A 24,323-nucleotide genomic window follows, 5' to 3' on the forward strand; every position below is an offset into this window, starting at 1 on the left:
AGGAGGTAAAGGAGAGTATTAAATTAAAAGCGGATGCGTTTAGAGTGGCTGAGAGTAGTGGGCGAGAAGAGGATTGGGAGAGGTTTAAATATCAACAAAGAATGACGAAGAAGTTGATAAAGAAGGGTAGGATAAACTATGAAGCTGGGCTAGCGCTAAATATAAAAAAGGATAGTAAGAGTTTTTATAAATATATAAAAAGGAAGAGGCTGAATAGGGTGAACGTTGGACCCTTAGAGGATGAGAGGGGGGACTTAGTGGTAGGGGATGGGGAAATGGCTGAGACCTTGAATAACTTTTTTGTTTCGGTCTTCACGGAGGAGGACGTGAATAGTTTGCCGGGTGTTAGCGATGGAAAGATGGTAGGAATGGAGGGCCTGAATGACATTATTGTTACTAGAGAGGCAGTGCTCGACAGACTGGAGGGACTGATTGTGGACAAGTCCCCAGGACCGGATGGAATGCATCCAAGGGTTCTGAAAGAAATGGCGGAGGTGATAGTGGATGCCTTGATGATTATTTTCCAAACCTCGCTGGATTCCGGGGAAGTGCCGGAAGATTGGAAAACGGCTAATGTTACGCCGTTGTTTAAGAAGGGTGGCAGGCAAAAGGCAGGGAATTATAGGCCGGTTAGTTTAACGTCTGTTGTAGGCAAAATGCTAGAATCCGTGATCAAGGAGAAAATAGCGAGGCATCTTGAGGAGAATTGTTTGATAGAGCAGACGCAGCACGGTTTCATTAAGGGGAAGTTGTGTCTGACGAATTTATTGGAGTTCTATGAGGATGTGTTTAGGGTGGTGGATAGAGGAGAGCTGGTAGATGTGGTGTTTCTTGATTTTCAGAAGGCGTTTGATAAGGTGCCACACAAGAGGTTAGGGGGCATGGAGCTGGGGGTAGGGTGTTAGCATGGATAGGGGATTGGCTGTCAAATAGGAGGCAGAGAGTGGGGGTCAATGGGTGCTATTCGGATTGGCGGTTGGTGACTAGTGGAGTGCCCCAGGGGTCGGTGCTGGGGCCTCAGCTATTTACCATTTATATAGATGATCTGGAGGAGGGAACCGAGTGTATGGTGTTGAAATTTGCTGATGACACCAAGATTGGTGGAACGGCAAATTGTGCGGAGGGTGTGGAAAGTCTGCAGAAGGATCTAGATAGGCTGGGCGAATGGGCCAGGAACTGGCAAATGGAATTTAATGTTAGCAAGTGTGAAGTTGTCCACTTTGGTAGGAATAATGGTAGGAAGGACTATTACTTACGTGGCGAAAAACTGCAGCATGCAACGGTGCAGAGGGACCTCGGGGTCCTTGTGCATGAGTCGCAAAAACCCAGCCTGCAGGTGCAGCAGGTGGTCAGGAAGGCGAATGGGATGCTGGTCTTCATAGCAAGGGGGATTGAATTTAAAAGTAGGGAGGTCTTGCTGCAACTGTACAGGGCACTGGTGAGGCCGCAGCTGGAGTACTGTGTGCAGTTTTGGTCGCCGCACTTACGCAAGGATATTTTGGCCTTGGAGGGAGTGCAGAGGAAGTTTACTAGGCTGACACCGGAGTTGAGGGGGTTGAACTATGAGGAGAGGCTGAATAAATTAGGCTTGTACTCGTTAGAGTTTAGAAGAATGAGGGGAGATCTCATTGAGACGTATAAGATGATGAATGGGATGGATAGGTTAGAGGTGGAGAGGCTCTTGCCACTCAGAAAGGACAGTAGGACGCGAGGGCACAGCCTCAAGGTAAAGGGGGGAGCAGTTTAGAATGGAGTTGAGGAGGAACTTCTTCACTCAAAGGGTGGTGAATCTCTGGAATTCTCTGCCCGTTGAAGTGGTGGAGGCTGCCTCGCTAAATATATTTAAGACGCGGGTAGATAGGTTTTTGATAGGCAAGGGGATTCAGGGTTATGGGGAGAGAGTGGGAAAGTGGAACTGAGCCACGACAGATCAGCCATGATCTTATTGAATGGCGGGGCAAGCTCGAAGGGCTAGATGGCCTACTCCTGCTCCTACTTCTTATGTTCTTATTATGTTCTTATGTTCAGCCAGGGATCAGAGAGCACAGCACGCAATGCAACAATGTCTTCAACAGGCAATCGATGAAAAATCACATCTCTTGAGGATACCTTACTGACAACCATGTTTGAAAAGAAGAACAAGAGTAAAACTGAAATTTTTGAGGTCAGCTTGAAGAATATTAAAAGCAAAAAAATGACAATTAAAAAAAACTGAATTTACAAGGCTTTCATCACAATGAATAAGTAAAGAGGTAAAAAGAGACTTGAAGGACAAAAAAAATACTTGTTCAGGGAAACGAAAAGACAATGAGAAATACATGACATGCACAAGCGCTAGCATTTATCACCCATCCTTGAGGGGACATTTAAGAATCAACCACGTTGTTGTGGTTGGGGTCTGGGGTGGTCACATGTAGGTCAGATAAGGATTTCCTTCCTGAAAGGACATTAGTGAACTAGATAGATTTTTACAACAATTGACAATGGTCTTCATTAGACTTTTAATTCCAGGTTTTTTACTAAATTCAAAGCTTTACCAGCTGCCGTGGTGGGATTCAAATCCGAGTTCCCAGAGCATTACCCTGGCTCTCTGGATTACTGGTCCAGTGATAATACCATTACACCATTGCCTCCCCTGCAGTACAAATTGAAAGAAACAAATGCTGGAAATGCGAAGTAAGCTAGACAGAAACTCTGAAGTGAAGAGACAGAAATATATATTGGTAACTTTCTCCAGACCTACAAGACTCTGAGGGTGAGTTCCTTCAATTCTGGCCTCTTGTACATCCCCAAATTCCTTCTTCTCTGGTTGTATGTTCAGTTATCTAGGTCCTAAGCACTGGAATTTCCTTCCTAAGCTTCTCAATCTCTCCACTTCTCTCCTCCTTCAAGAGGCTCCTTAAAATGCACTTCTTTGAACACCTGTCTGCATCTTTCTTTGTTAACACAGTATTAATTTTGTCTGATAACTGATAAGGGTGCCATAGGCATTTTTATTTCCATTAACAAGTTGTGGGGCTTTTCTGGCAAAGCCAGCATTTATTGTTCACCCGTGAGCTATTTTCTCTTGAAGAGGTGGTAGTGAGCTGCTACCTTGAACTGTTGCAGTCTGTCTGGTGAAGGTACTTCCACAGTGTGTTGGGTAGGGCTCGCTGAGATTTTACCCCTATGACAATGAGAGGAAGGGCGATACAATTCCAAGTTAGGATGGTTTGTGATTTGGAGAGAAACTTGTAAGTGATAAGAGAACCACCGCAACAGAAACTTCCTGAATTATGTCTCCCTTGCCCTAAGACTGCTCACTGACAGTGAACATGCCTGTCCCAGGATGGCAATGGAGGCTGTGACTTGACCAGCCTGGGAATGAGCTGAAGCTACATGACTGGTGAAAAAAATTACAACTAGGTACCCTGTATACTTGGCATTGCTGCTAAGATGGGGTGGCATGGTGGTACTGCTGCCTCACAGCACCAGGGACCTGGGTTCAATTCCCAGCTTGGGTCACTGTCTATGTAGAGTTTGCACATTCTCCTCGTGTCTGCATGGGTTTCCTCCGGGTACTCTGGTTTCCTCCCACAGTCTGAAAGATGTGTGGGTTAGATGGATTGGCCATGCTAAATTGCCTCTTAGTGTCAGAGGGACTAGCAGGGTAAATATGTGGGGTTAGGGAGATAGGGCTTGGGTAGGGTTGTGATCGGTGCACACTTGATGGGCTAAGTGGCCTCTTTCTGCACTGTATGATTCTATGTCTTTTCTGTTATTTCCTTTTTTTTAACCAGGGTCCTAAACGTAAATGAGTTTGGGTTTTAAATTTAGTTTTTAATGGGAGTAACACACGAGTATCCATTATTTGGATTATCTGGAAGTAATGCATTATCCGTAATCAGAAAGACAATGGCGGTATTGATGTTGGGAAATTGGTGAGCCAAAGAATCCTAAAAGTTAGTAGCACAGCAGATGGAGATTGGGTTTGGCTGGAGCTCTTTCCACTGCATCCTTCTCTACTTTTCCTCTTCAAATATTGATCCAATTCTGTTTTAAATTGCCTCATTAGCCACTGTTGTTGAAGCAATAACCAGCTGTGTGAAAAAATACCTTTTATATTTTGGGACTGTTGGATGCATGGCCAAATCTCAGTCAGGACAATATTCAGAGTGTTTCTGTGTTTTGTAAAGCAGTGTGCAAAGCCATCACAGGAGGAATTCAATATTCACAACATTTGAAAAAGTCAAATCTAAAACATTTCAGTTCAATGTTTATATAGACTATAACATGGCCTCACTGAAAATTCATTAAGTACCAATCACAAATATTGAATAGTGATGGTGACCAACTAGCAAGAAGAAACAGTAACAGTATTCAGTCAAATAGGACGAAGTACCTGAATAGTTCAGTGAGAGGTCAAATTTGCATTCGTTGTCCATATTTTCACAGACAGCCTTCTGCAGCTCAACATGTATTATTTTAATGAGATCTCCTGTTGACAAACAGCATTCATTTCCTGACATTTCATAGACTGATCCTGTGGGAGATAAACAGCACTCAATAAAGAGGAAAATCAGTGATGTATGAGTGTGACAGTTAGAAACATTTCAAGTACGGGCGCTTAGCAATGGAGCTTTGCTCCAATCATCATGAGATGGACTCATATAACAGCATCACACCATTCACCTGCCAAATTTAGTGTGGGATGGGAGGGCCTGTGATTGCTAGATTGCTAAAACCAAATGAGTTTGAGAACCATTGCGTTAAAAGTTTTAATTTAATTTAAATTTAATTTAAACTGTTCTTTTTTAACCATAAGACCATAAGACAAGGAGCAGAATTAGGCCAGTCAGCCCATCTAATCTGCTCCGCCATTCAATCATGGCGATCTTTTTCTCATCACCATTCTCCTGCCTTTTCCCCATAATCCCTGAACCCCTTATTAATCAAGAACCTGTCTATCACTGTCTTAAAGACACTTAATGACCTGGCCTCCACTGCCTTCTGTGGCAGAGTTCCACAGACTCACCACTCTTTGGCTGAAGAAATTCTTCCTCATCTCTGTTTTAAAGGATCGTCCCTTTAGCCTGAGCTTGTGCCCTTGATTCTAGTTTCCCGACTAGTGAAAACATCCTCTGCACAACCACTCTATCCAGGCCTTGCAGTATCTTGTAAGTTTCAATAAGATCTCCCCTCATTCTTCCAAACTCCGACGAGTACAGAGCCAGAGTCTTCAACTGTTCCTAGTTCTTCATTCCAGTGATCATTCTTGTGAACCTCCTCTGGACCCTTTCCAAGGCCAGCACATCCTTCCTCAGATATGAGGCCCAAAACTGCTCACAATACTCCAAATGGGGTTTGACCAGAGTCTTATATAGCCTCAGAAGTACATCCCTGCTCTTGTATTCTAGCTCTCTTGACATGAATGCTAACATTGTATTTGCCTTCCTAACTGCCGACTGAACCTCCATGTTAACCTTAAGAGAGTCTTGAATAATAACTCCAAAGTCCCTTTGTGTTTCTGATTTCCTAAGCATTTTCCCATTTAGAAAATAGTCTATGCCTCCATTTCTCCTTCCAAAGTGCATAACCCACACCTTCCCACATTGTATTCCATCTGCCACTTTTTTGCCCACTCTCCTAACCTGTCCAAGTCCTTCTGCAGCCCCCGTGCTTCCTCAATACTACCTGTCCCTCTACATATCTTTGTATCATCTGCAAACTTAGCAACAGTGCCTTCAGTTCCTTCCTCCAAATCGTTGATATATATTGTGAAAAGTTGTCGTCCCAGCACTAACCCCTGAGGCACATCATTAGCCACTGGCTGGCACCATGAGGAAAATCTCTTTATCGCCATTCTCTGCCTTCTGCCACTCAGCCAATCCTCTATCCATGCCAGGATCTTACCCTTAACACCATGGGCTCTTCACTTACTTAACACTCTCCTATGCGGCACTTTGTCAAAGGTCTTCTGGAAATCTAAATAAACCACGTCCATTGGTTCTCCTTTATGTAACTTCCTTGTTACCTCCTCAAAGAAATCTAAAAGATTTGTCAGATATGACCTCCCCTTGACAAAGCTGTGCTGACTCAGTTCTACTTTATCATGCACTTCCAAGTACTCCGAGATCTCATCTTTAATTATGGACTCTAAAATCTTGCCAATGACCGAAGTCAGGCTAACTAGCCTATAATTTCCCATCTGCTGCCTCGCACCCTTGTTAAATAGTGGTGTTACATTCGCTACTTTCCAATCATCTGGAACCCTCCCTGCTTCCGGTGATTCCTGAAAGATCACCACCAATGCCTCCACAATTTCCTCAATTATCTCTTTTAGAACCCTGGGGTGTAGTCCACCGAGTCCAGGTGATCTATCCACCTTCAGACCTTTCAGTTTCCCCAGAACCTTCACCTTAGTGACAGCCGCTACACTCACCTGTGCCCCCGACTCTCCTGGAGCTCTGGCATCCCACTGGTGTCTTCCATTGTGAAGACTGATGCAAACTAACTGTTCAGTTCCTCTGAGATTGCTTTGTTTCCTATTATTACTTTTCCAGCCTCAAGTTCCAGTGGCCCAATGGCTATTTTTGCCTCACTCTTACCTTTTATATATTGAAAAAACTCTTCCTATCTTCTTTTATAATACTAGCTAGCTTACACTCATTTCATCTTCTCCCCCTTGTTGCTTTTTTAATTGTCCTCTACTTGCTTTTAAAGGCTTCCCAATTCTCTGACTTCCCATTAATCCTTGCCACTTTGTATGCTTCTTCTTTGCTTTTATGATGTCCTTGACTTCCTTCATCAGCCATGGATGCCTTGTCCTCCCCTTAGCATGTTTCCTCCTCCTTGGGATGAATTTCTGTTGTGCCTCCTGAATAATTCTCAAAAACTTCTGCCATTGCTGTTCCACAGTCTTCCTTGCTAGATTCCCTTTCCAATCAACTTTGGCCAGCTCCTCCCTCGTGTCTTTGTAGTTACCTTTATTTAATTGTAATACCGTTACATCTGATTCTAGCTTCTCCCACTCAAATAGCAAGGTAAATTCTATCATACTGTGGTCACCGTTCCCTGAGGGTTCCTTCACCTTAAGTTCCCTAATCCAATCTGCCTCATTACATATCACCAAATCCAAAATTGCCTGTTCCCCAATAGGTTCTGTCACAAGCTGCTCCAAAAAACCATCTCTCTTAAACATTCCACCAATTCCTTTTCTTGGGATCCACTACCTACCTGATTTTCCCAGTCCACCTGTATATTGAAGTCTCCCATGATTATTGTAATATTGCCTTTTTTATATATCTTTTCTACATCCTGATCTATTTCCTGCCCCACATCCTGACTACTGGTAGGGGGCCAGTACACAATTCCCATCAGGGTCTTTTTATCTTTGTGATTACCCAACTCTACCCGCAGAGATTCTATGCCTTCTGATCCTATATCACTTCTCGCTATCGATTTAACTTCATTCCTTACTAACAGTGCAACCCTGCCCCCTTTACCCATCTGTCTGTCCTTCCGATCGGACACACGTCCTTGGATATTTAGGTCCCAGCCCTGATCCCTTTGCAGCCACGTCTCTGTGATGTCCACCACATCATACCAACCAATTTCAATATTCGCAACAAGCTAATTTACATTGTTCCATATACTGCGTGCATTTAGGTACAACACTCTCAGCCCTGCATTGACCACCTCCCTTTTCATACTTGTCACCTTTTTTGCTCTGCTTGAGGTTAGGTTCTTGCTAACTTTTATACTCCCTATTCTATTATATGGTCTGGAAATTTTACTGACCTCTCCTGAGCCCTCAGCTCCATTAACCAACACTTTTATCCTCTCCTTTAACTTTGGTTTTCTAATTCTCCATATAACTGAACGCTCCCCCCCACTATTTAGTTTAAAGACCTATTTACAGCCCTAGTTAAACGATTTACAGCTCCCTGTAACCATTATTTTTATCCACTTCAAGAGCCTTTCACTGAAGCTATTTCACAATATCCCTTGAAAATCTACCAAATGTGCAATAAAGCATGGAACATTGAGTTGTGCGAACTGCAAATTATCCATTCTCACTGCATACATCTGTTGCTTGGTTAATCAAATGATATCAGGGAGTGTTTAAATTCTGCAAAATATGTTGGTAGCATAATGGGACTTCGCCTTTGTTTTAGATGTGGAGGAGATTTATCCATCTGAGCAGGCTCTTTGTAGAGAGTTGCTAAGGTGCACATTTGCTTTGTTTGTAGCCTAGACAGTTCTGGTAGGTTTCTGCACATGAATTTTTTTTTGAAGTTAGGTCAATTTCAAAAATGACGTGAGAATGAGGAAGGAGAAGGTAAGTGAAAAGTTCAATGTTCTAATTTCTAAAGTAAATATGTAAAAACAATAAACTGGATTGTTGAGGTTAGATTAGGCAAAAAACACAAATCTTTAAAACCAGGACAGAAGTGAAAGTGGTTGAGAAAAGGACAACAAACAAGCAAAATCATTGATATGACATTTTAAATAGAAATAGTCATTTGGTAATACAATACAATCAAGTATTGCTGAAAAAAGAGACATGCTATTGAGGTTTTTCATCTTGCACTCATCAGTATAGATTTGTAAGGATACCAATTTTAAAGGGAACAATAATTTATGCTGCATCAGAAGACAGTGCACTGATTGGTTGGCAAGTGGATCCTAATCGGTAGAGATATTGCCTTGGGAAATGCACAAGGGGACAATTAATTACCAAGCTTTGTATAAGCTCAAACCAGGCAGTTCAATTCTGATTGGGCAAAGCATTGGCATGGGGAATGAACCAGGGAATACTTTCCCCCAAGCTTTTGCTCAGCTGAAAAAGACACAATGATTGGTACAGGTAATGCCAATCAATCAGCATTCTTTTCTCATGCAGTACGAAATTGATGCTCCCTTTACAATTGGCATTATTTTGTATCTGTCCTGATGAGTGAGAGATGAAAAGCTTTAACAGCATTTTTCTTTTTTCAGCAATACTCATTTTAAGTAGATTGATTTTAAACTTTGTTTAAGGCGTGCACACTGCTTTTGTAAAGTATGTGCTGGTGCTTGGTGAGCTGAAACCTACTAAGCTGACCAGCCAATAATACATTCAATTGTCATGACCATATTTGTACAATTTCTGGACTGAGTAGTAATATATTTAATATTTAACATCTTCAGAGGAAGTGAATGGTTTCTGTTGTGATCCTCTCTCTAGAAAGGGGAACTTGTGGGTTACTTTTCCTGTTCCTTAGCCCAAAAGTTTAATGCCAAATGTGACTTGCTGTGATCTTTTGATTCAGCATAGAATTCGGGTTAAACCAGAGAAAGTAATGATAACATAATGCATTAGGGTACTTGTCACAATGTTAGGGGAAATAATATGATTAGAAGGGGTAAATGTTCAGATTGAAACTTATGTCACAGGAATAAGAACATAAGAACATAAGAAATAGGAGCAGGAGTAGGCCATCTAGCCCTTCGAGCCTGCCCCGCCATTCAATAAGATCATGGCTGATCTGTCGTGGCTCAGTTCCACTTTCCCGCCCTCTCCCCATAACCCTTAATCCCCTCTCTTATCAAGAACCCATCAACCCGCTTCTTAAAAATATTTAGCGAGGCAGCCTCCACCACTTCAACGGGCAGAGAATTCCAGAGATTCACCACCCTTTGAGTGAAGAAGTTCCTCCTCAACTCCGTTCTAAACCGCCTCCCCTTTATCTTGAGGCTGTGCCCCCTAGTCCTACTGTCTTTTTTGAGCGGGAAGAGTCTCTCCACCTCTACCCTATCCATCCCATTCATCATCTTATACGTCTCAATGAGATCTCCCCTCATTCTTCTAAACTCTAACGAGTACAAGCCTAGTTTATTCAACCTCTCCTCATAGCTCAATCCCCTCAACTCCGGTATCAGCCTAGTAAACCTCCTCTGCACTCCCTCCAGGGCCAAAATATCCTTGCGCAGGTGCGGCGCCCAAAACTGCACACAGTACTCCAGCTGCGGCCTCACCAATGCCCTATACAGCTGCAGCAAGACCTCCCTACTTTTATATTCAATCCCCCTCGCTATGAAGGCCAGCATCCCATTCGCCTTCCTGACCACCTGCTGCACCTGCAAGCTGGGTTTTTGCGATTCATGCACAAGGACCCCGAGGTCCCTCTGCACCGTCGCCTGCTGCAGTTTTTCGCCACGTAAGTAATAGTCCTTCCTACCATTCTTCCTACCAAAGTGGACCACCTCACACTTGCCAACATTAAATTCCATTTGCCATTTCCTGGCCCATTCGCCCAGCCTATCTAGATCCTTCTGCAGACTCTCCACACCCTCCGCACAATTTGCCGTTCCCCCAATCTTGGTGTCATCAGCAAATTTCGACACCCTGCACTCGGTTCCCTCCTCCAGATCATCTATATAAATGGTAAATAGCTGAGTAAATAACTCTCATCCTAATTCAATTAATCCTAATTGCGAAGAGGAGCACTCCATCCTGAAAGTTTCTGGTTCAATGCCTCATCTGTGCTGAGCTAGCTACTCTCAGCCCAGGGAAATGATGATGGCTCTTTGGGCAAAGGGGGAGAATCACCCTGGGCTCATGTTCTGTTGAATGCTGCTTGCATTGTGAACACTGTTGGATTTGGCTCAGTGACATCATAAGGAGAAGGGAAAATAATCAACCAATGAGGATGCACATTGCTCAGTAAAATATGATTACCATTCTTTGTGTAAAGGTGTAATCAGAGGTCAAATGCATTTTGAGGAAATCCTGGATACTATTTCACTGCTTTTGTTGAAAAATTATTTATTTGGCTTTGACCTGACAAAATCTGGGGTGTGCAAACTTTTTTGACAACTGCTGAATTGCAATTGCATGGTACTTACAGCAGAGAAACCGACCACTTAATCCATCAAAAATATATTTAATTAATATTCATGTTTCACCTAATACAGCATTGTAGCCAAAATCATGATGGAATATTAAAAAGAAATTTAATCGAAAAAGGAATTGTTCTTCCCTAAACCATTATCTATTTATGTTTTAGCCTCTACTAGTGTATGAACATGAGCAAATTTCACATTTTTAAGATTTTTCCCACCCAATGAATGACTTTTGAAATAGTCATTGTTGTTATTGTAATATAAAGGTCTGGAACATATAGGGTTAACGTATAGGGAACTAGTATAGAACTGTCCACACAGTGATGTAAGAGAACACATTACCTGTGCCTAGGGGTTGGACAGGTGTTGGACAGAACCATGTGTAGAAGCAAGCATGGAGATAGCTCCTAGTTTGAACCCTTTACTGCATTTATGTTCTTGTGGATAATAAAGGCAAATGCAGAAGACAGCTTGCACAGAGCAAGATTCCAAAATGACAACGAGAAATGACCAGTTAATCACTTTTGTAAATGACAGTTAAGTGACAGAGATGAGGTGGGCTAAAATCATATTGAAACATGTCTCCGCTTCTTCGAACAGTGTCTTTGGATTCTTTAGAAGTGCCAGCACTTCTAAAATTGCCATATCCCACCAGTACTAACCACTCTGAAAGTCAGCCTGCATTAAGAATGATCAAATATGGGTGAAGGACTTGAGTCTACAATTTCCGACTCAGATTTCTCACTACCATAAATTGTTCTAACAAAGCAATGTTTAAATAAAGCTCAAAATGTAGACTTACAGTGCACAATACCTCAGAAATAATAAATCTCCCTTTTAATAACATTCTGAAACCTTTGCACATACATAGATCTGAGCTTCTACGCTGACTGAATCACTCACAAACAAATATAATATTCTTCTGATGTAGGGCAAAAATGTTGGATATATTAACCATTCACTTAATTTTTTTCTCAGTATAATATTTATTATTTTTCATATTTTAGCATTTGACATTAAATAGGCATTTAGAACCATGGAATGGAATCATGAAATCCATACAGTGCAGAAGTGACCTTCCAAAATGCATTACCTCACATTTGTCCAGATTAAACTCCATCTGCCATCTCTCCGCCCAAGTCTCCAACCAATCTATATCCTGCTGTATCCTCTGATGTCCTCATTGCTATCCACAAATCTAGCAACCTTTGTGTCATCCGCAAACTTACTAATCAAACCAGTTACATTTTTCTCTAATTCATTTATATATATTGCCAACAGGAATACCTGGTTCTATGGACTGGTTTCATTGGCCAGAGGGAATCAATAAAGAATTTTTCAGATCTTTCCCCCTTATTGGCTGTCACACCTTCAGTTGCCCAAGTCCAAACCTTGATATCCCTCCCTAGACCTCTCTGCCTCTTCACCTCCCTTAAGAAAGTCATATAAACCTAACTACCAACTTTCTGTCGTCTGACCTAATAAGTGGCCTGGTGTCATACTTTATTTTGTAATGTTCCTGGAAGCTTTGCCAAATGTTTTGTTGTTGTTGTTGTTACTGTTGCTGCTTTTCTCCTGCTTTTTTTGTTCCTCAGATTTCATGCCTATTGTTGGATCGGATGGGGGTTCTGATGTGTCTAGTCATGATGATTCAGGCATCTCCTAGGGTGGCATTAGTGGGCCAAATTATCTTGTTCATCATTTTTGTATGTTTGTATGATCAATGCAGAGGGCAATTAATTCATTTGGCTAGATGGCTTGTGTATGGTTCAGAATGATGCTGGGTTAGATTCCTGTTTTGATTAAGGTAGACTTGGGACCTACCTCCTTGCCCTGCCTTGAGTTTGGAAGGCAATAAGTTAAATCACCAATGACATAAACTGCCAGGAAAAATAGCTTATGACAAAGCACAGCAGACAATGAATCAGTGACCTGCCTTTGGGAAGAACACTCATGAAATGGAATGATCAATGCCATCAAAGTTAAAAATATGTTGGGTACTAAATAATTTTCTTTCTGTCCTAGCTGTGCATTGCACATGGTAAACTGGATGTTTGCACTGTCCAGTCTGTGCATAATTTGTTTATGGTAATCCTCACAAAATGCTTTTTGCTTCTTGTGAATCTGCTCTCTTTGAGAGTGGAAACCAACCCAAATAAATATTATTAAAGTAATTGAAGAGTTATTGTTCCTAGTACATTTGAGCATTAATGGTCACCAGTCATTCTTTGCCCCTTACCTGGGAGCACTGACACTTTGGTCTACTTGAATCCAATTAATTCACTGGTGGAATTCTTCCATCTGGGGATTAAGTGCCACGGCGGGAGAGGGAACGTGGAGTGTTTCCTGCTGCAAAGGCTAGTGGGAAATCTTCTAGCCCTGACCTAATTAATTATGCACCCAGGTTTTTCACACCGTATTCAGTGGTGGGGCAGGCCTGGACAGCATGTGATCTGTTGTCCTGTCCAGGTGCCATATTGAAAAGGTGCAAAACATCACTGACCCACTATTCAAGAAAGAACAAAGACCTCCTGAAAATGCAAGTAGACCTCAGGGAGCATTTTGAGGCTGGAAGATGGACTTCCTGAGAATGTTGATCGCTCTCTTGAGAACAGAGATTGATCTCCAGGAACATTCTGAGGCTAGAAGATGAGTCTCCTCCAGTGCATCAAATCAGGAAGGACCATCTATACGTCCACCCCTGACCCCTGCCAGCACAGTGGGGAATTTGACATCAGGGCTTTTTGTATCCCATTAATGGGATACAAATGAGTTTCATGCGGCCTCTGGCAGTTTTCCCGATGTCATGTTGGACACCAGTGGAAAATCCTGCTGCAAATTCACCCTGGTGTGAAACTGATTTTTGGGCCTCCTGTTATATTTCTACATGCACACCATCGAACATGCTGGCAGAGGTCTTTTTTTCATCGTAGCACAATATTGTTCTTGAAAATTAGTGATAGTTCAAAGAATAACCTGCATGGTGACATGGTGGAAGAGTCAAGGACCCGGGTTCAATTCCCGGCTTGGGTCACCATCTGTGTGGAGTTTGCACATTCTCCCTGTGTCGGCATGGGTTTCCTCCCACAGTCTAAAGCTAGAGGGAGTCTAAAACTAGAGGGCATACGATTAAGGTGAGAGGGGAGAGATACAAAAGTGTCCAGAGGGGCAATTTTTTCACACAGAGGTTGGTGAGTGTCTGGAACAAGGTGCCAGAGGTAATAGTAAAGGCAGGTACAATTTTGTCCTTTAACAAACATTTAGACAGTTACATGGGTAAAATGGGTATAGAGAGATATGGGTCAAATGCAGGCAATTGGGATTAGCTTAGGAGTTTAAAAAAAAGGTGGCATGGACAAGTTGTACAGAAGGACCTGTTTCCATGCTGTAAACCTCTATGACACTATGACTCCAAAAATGTGCGAGTTAGGTTGATTCCCCATGTCAAATTGCCCTTTAGTTTCAGGGGGATTATTGGGATAAATGGGGCATAGGGCCAGATTGGGATTGTTGTTGGTGCAGGCTCGATGGGCTGAATGACCTCCTTCTGTACTACAGGGATTCTATGATTCTATGAATTGGAAGGGGGGAATCAAGCATTGCTTGCAGAGTGATGCCAACTGCGTAGGTTTGAATTCCCATACTGGCTGAAATTATTCATGAAGGCCGCACCTCTCACCTGAAATGTGATAATCCTCAGGCTAAATCACCACCAATCAGCTCTCCACCTCAAAGGAGTGAGCAGCCTATAGTCATCTGGGACAATGGTGACTTTTTTACTCATTAAAGAAATTAACTTGAAATTTTGTTCCACTTTATTTCCTGGGAAAATCAGTGGTAAAGATTTCTCAATTGTAAAGAAACATCTCTGAAAGCTTTCTCGGGTGGCGAATGAAGCATGAGAGGGGGGCTGGGGAAATGGTGGAAGAGTACAGATTGAAGAGGTGCAGCCAGAGGCATATAGCTGGAGGATAGTTACTGTTGAAAAGGACATTAGGCTCATTTTCATCCAGATCTTAAAGCTCGTTATTTCTTCAACCAATCATTTCTTAAAAGATACTTGGGGTTTTGCCACAACTGGTCTTATCTAGACATCTTTGCTGACATAATTTCCTAAATTTTTGCCCTTCAATAGTTTGAACGTGTGTCATCTTGTCCTAAACTCTGTACTTTGCTTAAAATCATATTCCATTTTCTCATTCCATTAACTATTTTATGTACCTCTACAACAACATTCCCTAGCCAAGCAGGTAAATCCAAGTTTTTCCAATCATGAACAACATTAATTTCCAATTTTCTGGTGCCTGTATCTTAGTAAAATGTTCCAAAGCCTTTTTCAGATGCATTTGACATCAAACCAAGCAAAAAGAGATGAGTACAGTTGACCAAAAGCATGGCAACAGAGGTAAATGATAAAGAACGCCATAATTGGAGAGAGAGGCATAGAGATAAAAAGGATCAGAAAGAGATTTGCAGTGCTTATGGGCTAGATAGCTGAGCTTCAACCGCCCATTGCAGAGCCAAAGAAAAAGCCAGAGTTAAAGTTAAATTGTGCAGAGATTTTAAAGGGTTGCAGGACTCATAACTCAAATGTTTGACACATGGGGTCAGCCTTGTGACTGTGCCACATTGCCTCCAAGGCTTGTAACTCAGTTGCTAATGTGTGCATTGGATATGATCTAATCAAAATACTATGCAGTTTATATAATTTTCCTCTGACTATTTTGAATGTAGTCCAACATTCCGTTGACTTTTGCATTAATTCAATATGAATTCAAAACTGAGAGAAGACTATGTTCACACTCTCAGTATTAGGTTTCAAATCTTGAGACTATGCAGATCAAAGAATGGTGTGATAGCGTAGCAGCTATTTTAACATCCAGTATTCTATAGTCTTGGATTATAGAAACAGAAAGAAACAAGAGGCAGGACGGAGTTTTAAAAATACATTGAAAATGTGACAAAAGCAAAATACCGCAGACCCTGGAAATCTGTATTAAAAATCAGAAAATTCTGGAAATACTCAGCAGGTAAGGCAGCATCTGTGGAGAAGGGAACAGTTAATATTTCTCGTCAATGGCCTTTGATTCTGACAAGAATTGCATTCTGATTAATGTGTCACACATTCTGTCAAGGGTGAGTCATAAATTTAGAGAGAATGAATACAATGAAATCTCTGAGGAATTAAATCATTTTCAACTTCTTATGATTAGATTGCATTGTTAGAACATAGAACGTTATGCACATAAATATGTAAAATAAATTGCTACACTGAAGGGTCTTTGCTATGGACTTTTTTTTTGCATGTACAGTATGCGTCAAAGTCTCATTGACTGTTCAAATGTTGCATTACATTGGGACCCATAAAAACCCTACAGTGCAGAAAGAGGCCATTTGGCCCATCAAGTCTGTATCGACCACAATCCCACCCAGGTCCTACTCCCATATCCCTACATATTTACCCGCTAACCTACGCATCTCAGGACACTACGGGGCAATTTTAGCATGGCCAATCAACCTAACCCATACATTTTTGGACTGTGGGAGGAAACCGGAGCACCCGGAGGAAATACACACAGACATGAAGAAGAACGTGCAATCTCCGTACAGACAGTGACCCAAGCCAGGAATCAAACCCAGGACCCTAGAGCTGTGAGGTAGCAGTGCTGACCACTGTGATACTGTGCCGCCCAAACCATAGCCTCTCGTTATCTAACATGCACTATGACATTTTAACATTTCCAACTGGAAAACTGAAACTGGGATCCATTAAAATGGAGGACTCATCCTCAAAACTGGAATATTATTCACTTGACTTCTTGGCATAAATTGGTCTTTTTCCAATTGGCAGGCAGTGACGAGTGGGATACTGCTGGGAGTTGTGTAGGACTCCAATTGTTCACATTATATGTTAATGATTTGGAAGAGGGAACTAAATCTATTATCTCCAAATTTGCAGATGATACAAAGTTGGATAGAAAAGTGACCTGTGAGGAGGATGCAGAGATGCTTCAGTGTGATTTGGATAGGCTGAGTGAGTGGGCATATGCATGGCAGTATAATGTGGATAAATGTAAGGTGATCCATTTTGGTAGCAATAATAGGAAAGCAGATTATTATTTGAATGGATGTAAATTGGGAAAGATGGATACTCAGTAAAACCTTGTGTCCTTGTGTATCAGTTGCTGAAAGTAAGTGCGCAGTACAGCAGGCAGTAAAGAAGGCAAATGGTATGTTGGCCTTCATAGCAAGAGGATTTGAGTATAGGAATAGGGATATTTTACTGCAATTGTACAGAGATTGGTGGGGTCACACCTGGAGGACTGTGTGCAGTTTTTGTGTCCTTATCTGAAGAAGGATGTCCTTGCTATAGAGGGAGTGCAGCGAAGGTTTACCAGGCTGATTTCTGAGATGGCAGGGCTGTCATATGAGGAGAGATTAAGTCAGTTAGGATTAAGTCAGTAAAGTTAGAAGAGTGAGAGGGGATCTCAAAGAAACTTATAAAATTCTAACAGGATTAGACATGGTAGATTCAGAAAGAATGTTCCCGATGGTGAGGAAGTCCAGAACTAAGGGTCATAATTTGAGAATAAGGAGTAAAGCCTTTACGACTGAGGTGAAGAGAAATGTCTTCAACCAGAGAGTGTTGAATGTGTGGAATTCACTACCACAGAAAGTACTTGAAGCCAAAATATTGTGTGATTTCAAGAAGAAATTAAATATCTCTTGGGGCTTTTGTGGAGCATGTCTGTTTCGCACCAATTCTGGATGGGTGAACACAGTGGTAAAGGGGGTAGCGTCGGTAAAGTTGGGCATGCAGCCCACTAAATCAATTTAAATGCATGCAAATGCATTTAAATGGTGAGCGCGCCCGTTTCGGGTATGGTCCCAATCGCGGCCATTTTTGGTAAAGTAGGCCAGCACATAGGCAGGCGTGGATCATGTTACTCACCTCACTCTGGATTTTACCAAGTTTTCGCACCCGAAAATGGGCTCAACGCGATGGTAAAATCAGGCTCTACACTTCCTTAAAGCCAATATTCTCTTCCTAATGTGTAGTGTCCAGTGTATTGTTGGTGTGGTCTAATCAGAGCTTTGTTTAGCTGTAGTTTGATCATTTGTGGAAAATGCATGTGAGGAGCTATCAGGTGGAATCAGGACCTCACTCAAGCTCAAGATTGGCACAAATGCCATCTATTATTGTTGCAGTGAGACATAAATAGGATGCAAGACTGGGCGGAGAAGTAGCAGATGGACTTCAACCCGGATAAGTGTGTGGTGGTTCATTTTGGCAGGTCAAATCGGATGAAGGAATATAATATTAGGGGTAAGACTCTTAGCAGTGTGGAAGATCAGAAGGATCTTGGACTCCGGGTTCATAGGACTCTCAAATCGGCTTTGCAGGTAGAGGATGTGGTTAAGAGGGCGTATGGTGTACTGGCCTTCATCAATTGAGGAATTGAGTTTAGGAGTTGGGAAATAATGCAGACCCTGGTCAGACCCCACTTGGAGTACTGTGCTCAGTTCTGGTCGCCTCATTACAGGAAGGATGTGGAAGCCATTGAAAGGGTGCAGAGGAGATTTACAAGGATGTTGCCTGGATTGGGTAGCATGTCTTATAAGGTTAGGTTGAGAGAGTTCGGTCTTTTCTCCTTTGAGGACGAAGGATGACAGGTGACCTGATAGCGGTGTATAAGATGTTGAGAGGTATTGATCGGGTGAATTCTCAGAGGCTTTTTCCCAGGGCTGAAATGGCTGCCATGAGAGGACACAGATTTAGGGTGCTGGGAAGTAGGTACAGAGGAGATGTCAGGGATAAGTTTTTCACTCAGAGGGTGGTGAGTGCATGGAATCGGCTGCCGGCGGTGGTGGTGGAGGCAGATTCGATAGGGTCTTTTAAGAGACTTCTGGATGAGTACATGGGACTTAGTAGGATTGAGGGTTATAGCTAAGCCTAGTAGGTAGGGATATGTTTGGCGCAACTTGTGGGCTGAAGGCCTGTTTGTGCTGTAGTTTTTCTGTGTTCTATTATCCAAGGTACTAAGAATAGCCATTGGGCGAGGTCCCAGACTTGCTGATTGTGCCACAGCAAAACAAGAGTCAGTATATTATGAAAGAAAAAGGAAGTAAAATACAGGAGAAAATTGAGTCCTTGAATTTGGGCCCTCTCAAAGCGTTAACCTATTTTTCATCTTTCAGAAGCTTGTCCCTGACCCTGCCTCACATTTATAGCTTTTTATGTGTTTTATTTGGAGGTGTGTAGTCTCTTCCTCACACTTTTTCATATGATGCCGTTACTTAGGGGTGCATATCCAAAATAATTTGAAGTGGAATGTACAAAGTGAACATGCAGTCTCCAAAGCATTCAAAATTCTAAGGTTTGTGGAACAGAACTTTCACCATTTTTCACATACACTAAAGGAAATACCCTACCACACACTTGTTAAACTGCACCTGGGACTAATATAATGCAAAAAATATTACCCTCCTTGAGAAAGTTCAGCGTTGGGTGCTTGTTTTGTTACAATTATATGCAATTTGGTTACTATCTGTGTGGAGTTTGCACTTTCTCTCTGTGTCTGTGTGTATTTCCTCCGGGTGCTCCAGTTTCCTCCCACAATCCAAACGGTTTAGAACGGAGTTGAGGAGGAACTTCTTCACTCAAAGGGTGGTGAATCTCTGGAATTCTCTGCCCGTTGAAGTGGCGGAGGCTACCTCGCTAAATATTTTTAAGACGCGGGTTGATGGGTTTTTGATAAGAGAGGGGATTAAGGGTTATGGGGAGAGGGCGGGAAAGTGGAACTGAGCCACGACAGATCAGCCATGATCTTATTGAATGGCGGGGCAGGCTCAAAGGGCTAGATGGCCTACTCCTGCTCCTATTTCTTATGTTCTTAGGTTGATTGGCCATGATAAAATTGACCTAGTATCAGGGGGATCAGCAGGGTAAATGTGGGGGGTTACTGGGATAGGGCCTGCTGGGATTGTGGTCAGTACAGTCTTGAATGGTCAAATGGCCTCCTTCTGTGCTGTAGGGATTCTATGATTCACTAGTGGGGTTCTCAGGGATCTGTGCTAGGATGCCATTATATTGATGATTTGGAAGAGGGTATTGAATGTGTTATCTCCAAATTCGCAGATAATACAAAGTTGGGTGGGAGGTTGAGCTGTGAGGAAGACGCAGAGATGCTTCAGTGTGATTTGGACAGGCTGAATGTATGAGTATCTGCATGGCAGATGCTCTATAATGTGGGTAAATGTGAGGTTATCTACCTTGGTAGCAATAATAGGAAAATAGATTATTACTTGAATGGGTGTAAATTGAGAGCGGTTAGTACTCAACGAGACCAGGGTGTCCTCGTGCATCAGTCACTGAAAGTAAGCAGGTACAGCAGGTGATAAAGAAGGCAAACGGTAAGTTGGCCTTCATTGCAAGAGGATTTGAGTATAGGGATAGGAGTGTTTTGCTGCAATTATATAGGGCATTGGTGAGACCACACCTTGGAGTATTGCATGTAGTTTTAGTATTTTTGTCTGAGGAAGGATGTCCTTGCTATAGAGGGAGCACAGCCAAGGTTTACCAGACTGATTCCTGGGATGGCAGGTCTGTTTTATGAGGACAGACTGTCATATGAGGAGGTGGGTAGCATGGTGGCACAGTGGTTAGCACTGCTGCCTCACAGCACCAGAGACCTGGGTTCAATTACCAGTTTGGGTCACTGTCTGTGTGGATTTTGCACATTCTCACCGTCTCTGTGTGAGTTTTCTCTGGGTGCTCCAGTTTCCTCTGACAGTCTAAAGATATGTTGGTTAGGTGCATCAGCCAAGCTAAATTCTCCTTCACTGTAGCTGAACAAGCGCCGGAATGTGGCAATGAGGGGATTTTCACAGTAACTTCACTTCAGCGTGAATGTAAGCCTTCTTGTGACAAATTATTTTACTTTTAGGATAGTAGTGTCTGTCAATTGATCACGTTGCTAGGTTTGCATGATCTCCAGGACCAAAGAAAGATCCATAGGTTGACCTGCCTCTATAAAATTTTGAATGAACAATTAACTATTTCTAAGCAATACATCAAGCCCAAAAATTATTGAGCTTGAAGAGTTCATAGCCAACAGCTTCAAATGTATACACCCCAATGTGATTCCTTTGCTCACTTCTTTTTCTCAAGAGCAGTTAAGGACTGGAACAAATTTCCATAAACCTTAATTTTCGTGCCTCTAACGATTCATTTAAGGAAAATCTGTTGAATGTTCTTAATATGACCATCAACTACACTCATTGTACACCACCTGTGAAACTTCTCTAGTGGAAGATGACCGAGAAAAATCTTACAAATTACCACTGTCCATATTGAAACAGAGAAGTGCTATACCCTTGAATATACAGTGACATTGAAAAGTGAACAGAACACAGCCATTGACAATAATGAAAAAAAAGTCTAATAGGCAAAAAATTGTCAAACTGAACACAATTCCAATGGATCTTAAAGACAAAATAGGAGGAAGCTCCTTGTTTCACATACCTTGGAAATAAACTCCAGAATGGATCTCCAGAATCCTGGGAAGTGTGGAAGGATCCAAAGAACAAATATAATCTTGTAATGAGGTGATCTGTGAATCTGGATGGTAAAAGTCTGCCATTGCCACAAGCCACTTGCATCACCAGCTCCTCACCAACTTAACCATGCACCTCAGAAGTAAGTAAGACAGTGTGCCAGGAACTTAGTTGATGCAATTATAACTTCAGAGAAGATAAAGAAACACTTCTGGTTTGAATTCTGGTCATCCTAAGTCATTGCATGAGCTGTCAATAAATCTGGCGAGGTGCCAATAGCCAAAATACACACTCAAAAGAGAACTAACATCAGACTGGTTTCGACATACATGATTTGCAAAGCTAGTGCTTTGCAATATTATAATTGAGGATGACTGAGTCCAAAAATGCAAATACTGCAGATATTGGAAATCTGAAATAAAAACAAATGTTAGAAACATTCATAGCTTAGGCAATATCTGTGGACAGAGAGAAATTGAGTTAATGGGTGGAATCTTGTTCTGTTGCCAGGGGTCTTGCCTGCTGGTTAGACCTCTTTTCAGGAAATCTCACCAGGCTACAAACCAATCATGCCGTGAGTGCACGACCAGCAGTATGGGGGCAATTCTCCCAGAAAATTCAATAGCCGGAATTTTACTGGGCTGCCTGCCACCAGAATCAGAACAAGTGAGGGATGGACCATGGAAAGGTCCTAAGTATCAAATTTGTGGAAAAACTGGAGTATTTCATGCTGTTTTTTTCAGTGGGAGTTCACACTAGAATCTCCCACACTCTGTGCAATGCAGAGGCCACCAGCATGAATATCAAAGAACAAAGAACAGGACAGCACAGGAAACAGGCCCTTCGGCCCTCCAAGCCTGTGCCACTCATTGGTTCAACCAGATCATTCGTTTGTATCCCTCCCTTCCCAGTCTGCTCATGTGACTATCCAGGTAAGTCTTAAATAATGCCAGTGTGTCTGCCTCCACCACCCTACTTGGCAGTGCATTCCAGGCCCTCACCACCCTCTGTGTAAAAAACGTCCCTCTGATATCTGAGTTTACCTCACCCCTCTCACCTTGAGCCCGTGACCCCTCGTGATCTGGGAAAAAGCTTCCCACTGTTCACCCTATCTATACCCGTCATAATTTTGTACACCTCTATTAGGTCTCCCCTCATTCTTCGTCTTTCCACGGCGAACAACCCCAGTTTACCCAATCTCTCCTCATAGCTAAGACCCTCCATACCAGGCAACATCTTGATAAACCTTCTCTGCACTCTCTCTAAAGCCTCCATGTCCTTCTGGTAGTGCGGCAACCAGAACTGGACGCGGTACTCCAACTGTGGCCTAACCAACGTTCTATACAGCTGCAACATCGGACTCCAGCTTTTATACTCTATACTCCGTCCTATAAAGGCAAGAATACCATATGCCTTCTTCACCACCTTCTCCACCTGTGCTGCCACCTTCAAGGATTTGTGGACTTGCACACCTGGGTCCCTCAGTGTATCTATACTCTTGATGGCTCTGCCATTTATTGTATAACTCCCCCCTACAGTAGTTCTTCCAAAATGCATTACTTTGCATTTATCTGGATTAAATTCCATCTGCCATCATTAAATTTCAGGGGGTGGGGCCTATTCCCGCTGAGAGGTTAAAACCAGCGGGCCTCTATGCATGTGCAGAGGCCCCGAACTGTCAGCCACCAGTTTGCTGCCCAGCTCAATCGCTGGCCAACTTGGAATTCTGTAATGCTGCACCCCCAACCTCCCCCCACGGCCAGATCGCAGTCTCCGCAACCGTTCCCGCCCCTCTCCCGTCTTGGGCCACCCCGAAATCCAGGCCCCCGCCTTCCCGGCAGGCCACCCCATCCCTACCTCACTGCCCCCCTCTGCAGGCAGACCCCCCCCACAGGTTGACCCCTACCCAGCTGATCCCTGCAACCATCCCTCACCGATCACCAGCCTCCCTCCTGCCCCCATCGATCCTCATACAGAGTGGCAGCGGAACCCCTCCACCTCCAGTGACTGCCCCCTAAGTCCTCAATCAGGCCTCGCACCCATTACACCCCACCCCCTTGGCATTGCCCGAGGCCCAGTAGGCAGTGCCATGTTATTGGCACTTTACCCCTTAGGCAGTGCTGGAGGCTGAAACAGCCAAGGTGCCCCTACCCAGGGGGAACCACTCCCCCATCACCCTCACCTCGGGGGGCCTCAAATGCCCGGTCTTCACTCCAGTGGTTTCACCCCGATAATTCCCTGAAAGTGGGGACCTAATTTAAACCTCGCTGGAGTGAAATACTCTGGTAGGGTCAGAGGTGCTAGCAGACCTGAGACTGAATTTTCCAGGCCCGTTAATCACATTAAAATGATATTAAAAGTAGGTGTAAATTACTTACCTGGCCCGCCAGTTTCCAGTGCGGATCTGACAGCGCCATAAATCCAGTGCTGGGAGATGCGCACGCAGCAGGAACGCATGCGCAAATGTGAGATTCATAGAATCCCTACAAGCAGAAGGAGGCCATTTGGCCCATCGAGTCTGCACCGACAACAGTCCCACCCATGCTCTATCCCCATCACTCCACATACTTACCCCACTAATCCCTCTAACCTACGCACCCTGGGACACTATGGGGCAATTTAACATGTCCAATCAACCTAACCCACACATCTTTGGAGTGTGGGAGGAAACCGGAGCACCTGGAGGAAACCCATGCAGACACGGGGAGAATGTGCAAACTCTACACAGACAATGACCCAAGCCAGGAATTGAACCCAGGTCCCTGGCGATGTGAGGCAACAGTGCCAACTGCTGTGCCGCCATGTCTATAAGTCTATTTATAATTAGTGTCACAAGTAGGCTTACATTAACAGTGTCATGAAATTGCTGTGAAAAGCCCCAGTTGCCACACCCTGATGCT

The 24,323-nt window shown here is 43.1% G+C and overlaps 1 protein-coding gene across 1 annotated transcript in view; it reads right to left on the reverse strand.

Moving 5' to 3' along the window:
- Nucleotides 1-21,600, reverse strand: part of themis2 (thymocyte selection associated family member 2) — a 66,057-nt gene extending 44,457 nt beyond the window's left edge. Inside the window, exons 1-2 of the mRNA XM_080211354.1 lie at nt 21,392-21,600; nt 4,382-4,522 (exon numbers count right to left, since the gene is read on the reverse strand). Coding sequence (XP_080067480.1) covers nt 4,382-4,522; nt 21,392-21,509 — 259 coding nt within the window. The 5' untranslated portion in view covers nt 21,510-21,600. The remainder of the gene's footprint in view (nt 1-4,381; nt 4,523-21,391) is intronic.
- Nucleotides 21,601-24,323: the final 2,723 nt, after the last annotated feature.

This window comes from Carcharhinus amblyrhynchos, chromosome 24, assembly GCF_965287045.1.
Source record: "Carcharhinus amblyrhynchos chromosome 24, sCarAmb.v2.hapA, whole genome shotgun sequence".
Taxonomy (NCBI): Eukaryota; Metazoa; Chordata; class Chondrichthyes; order Carcharhiniformes; family Carcharhinidae; genus Carcharhinus; species Carcharhinus amblyrhynchos.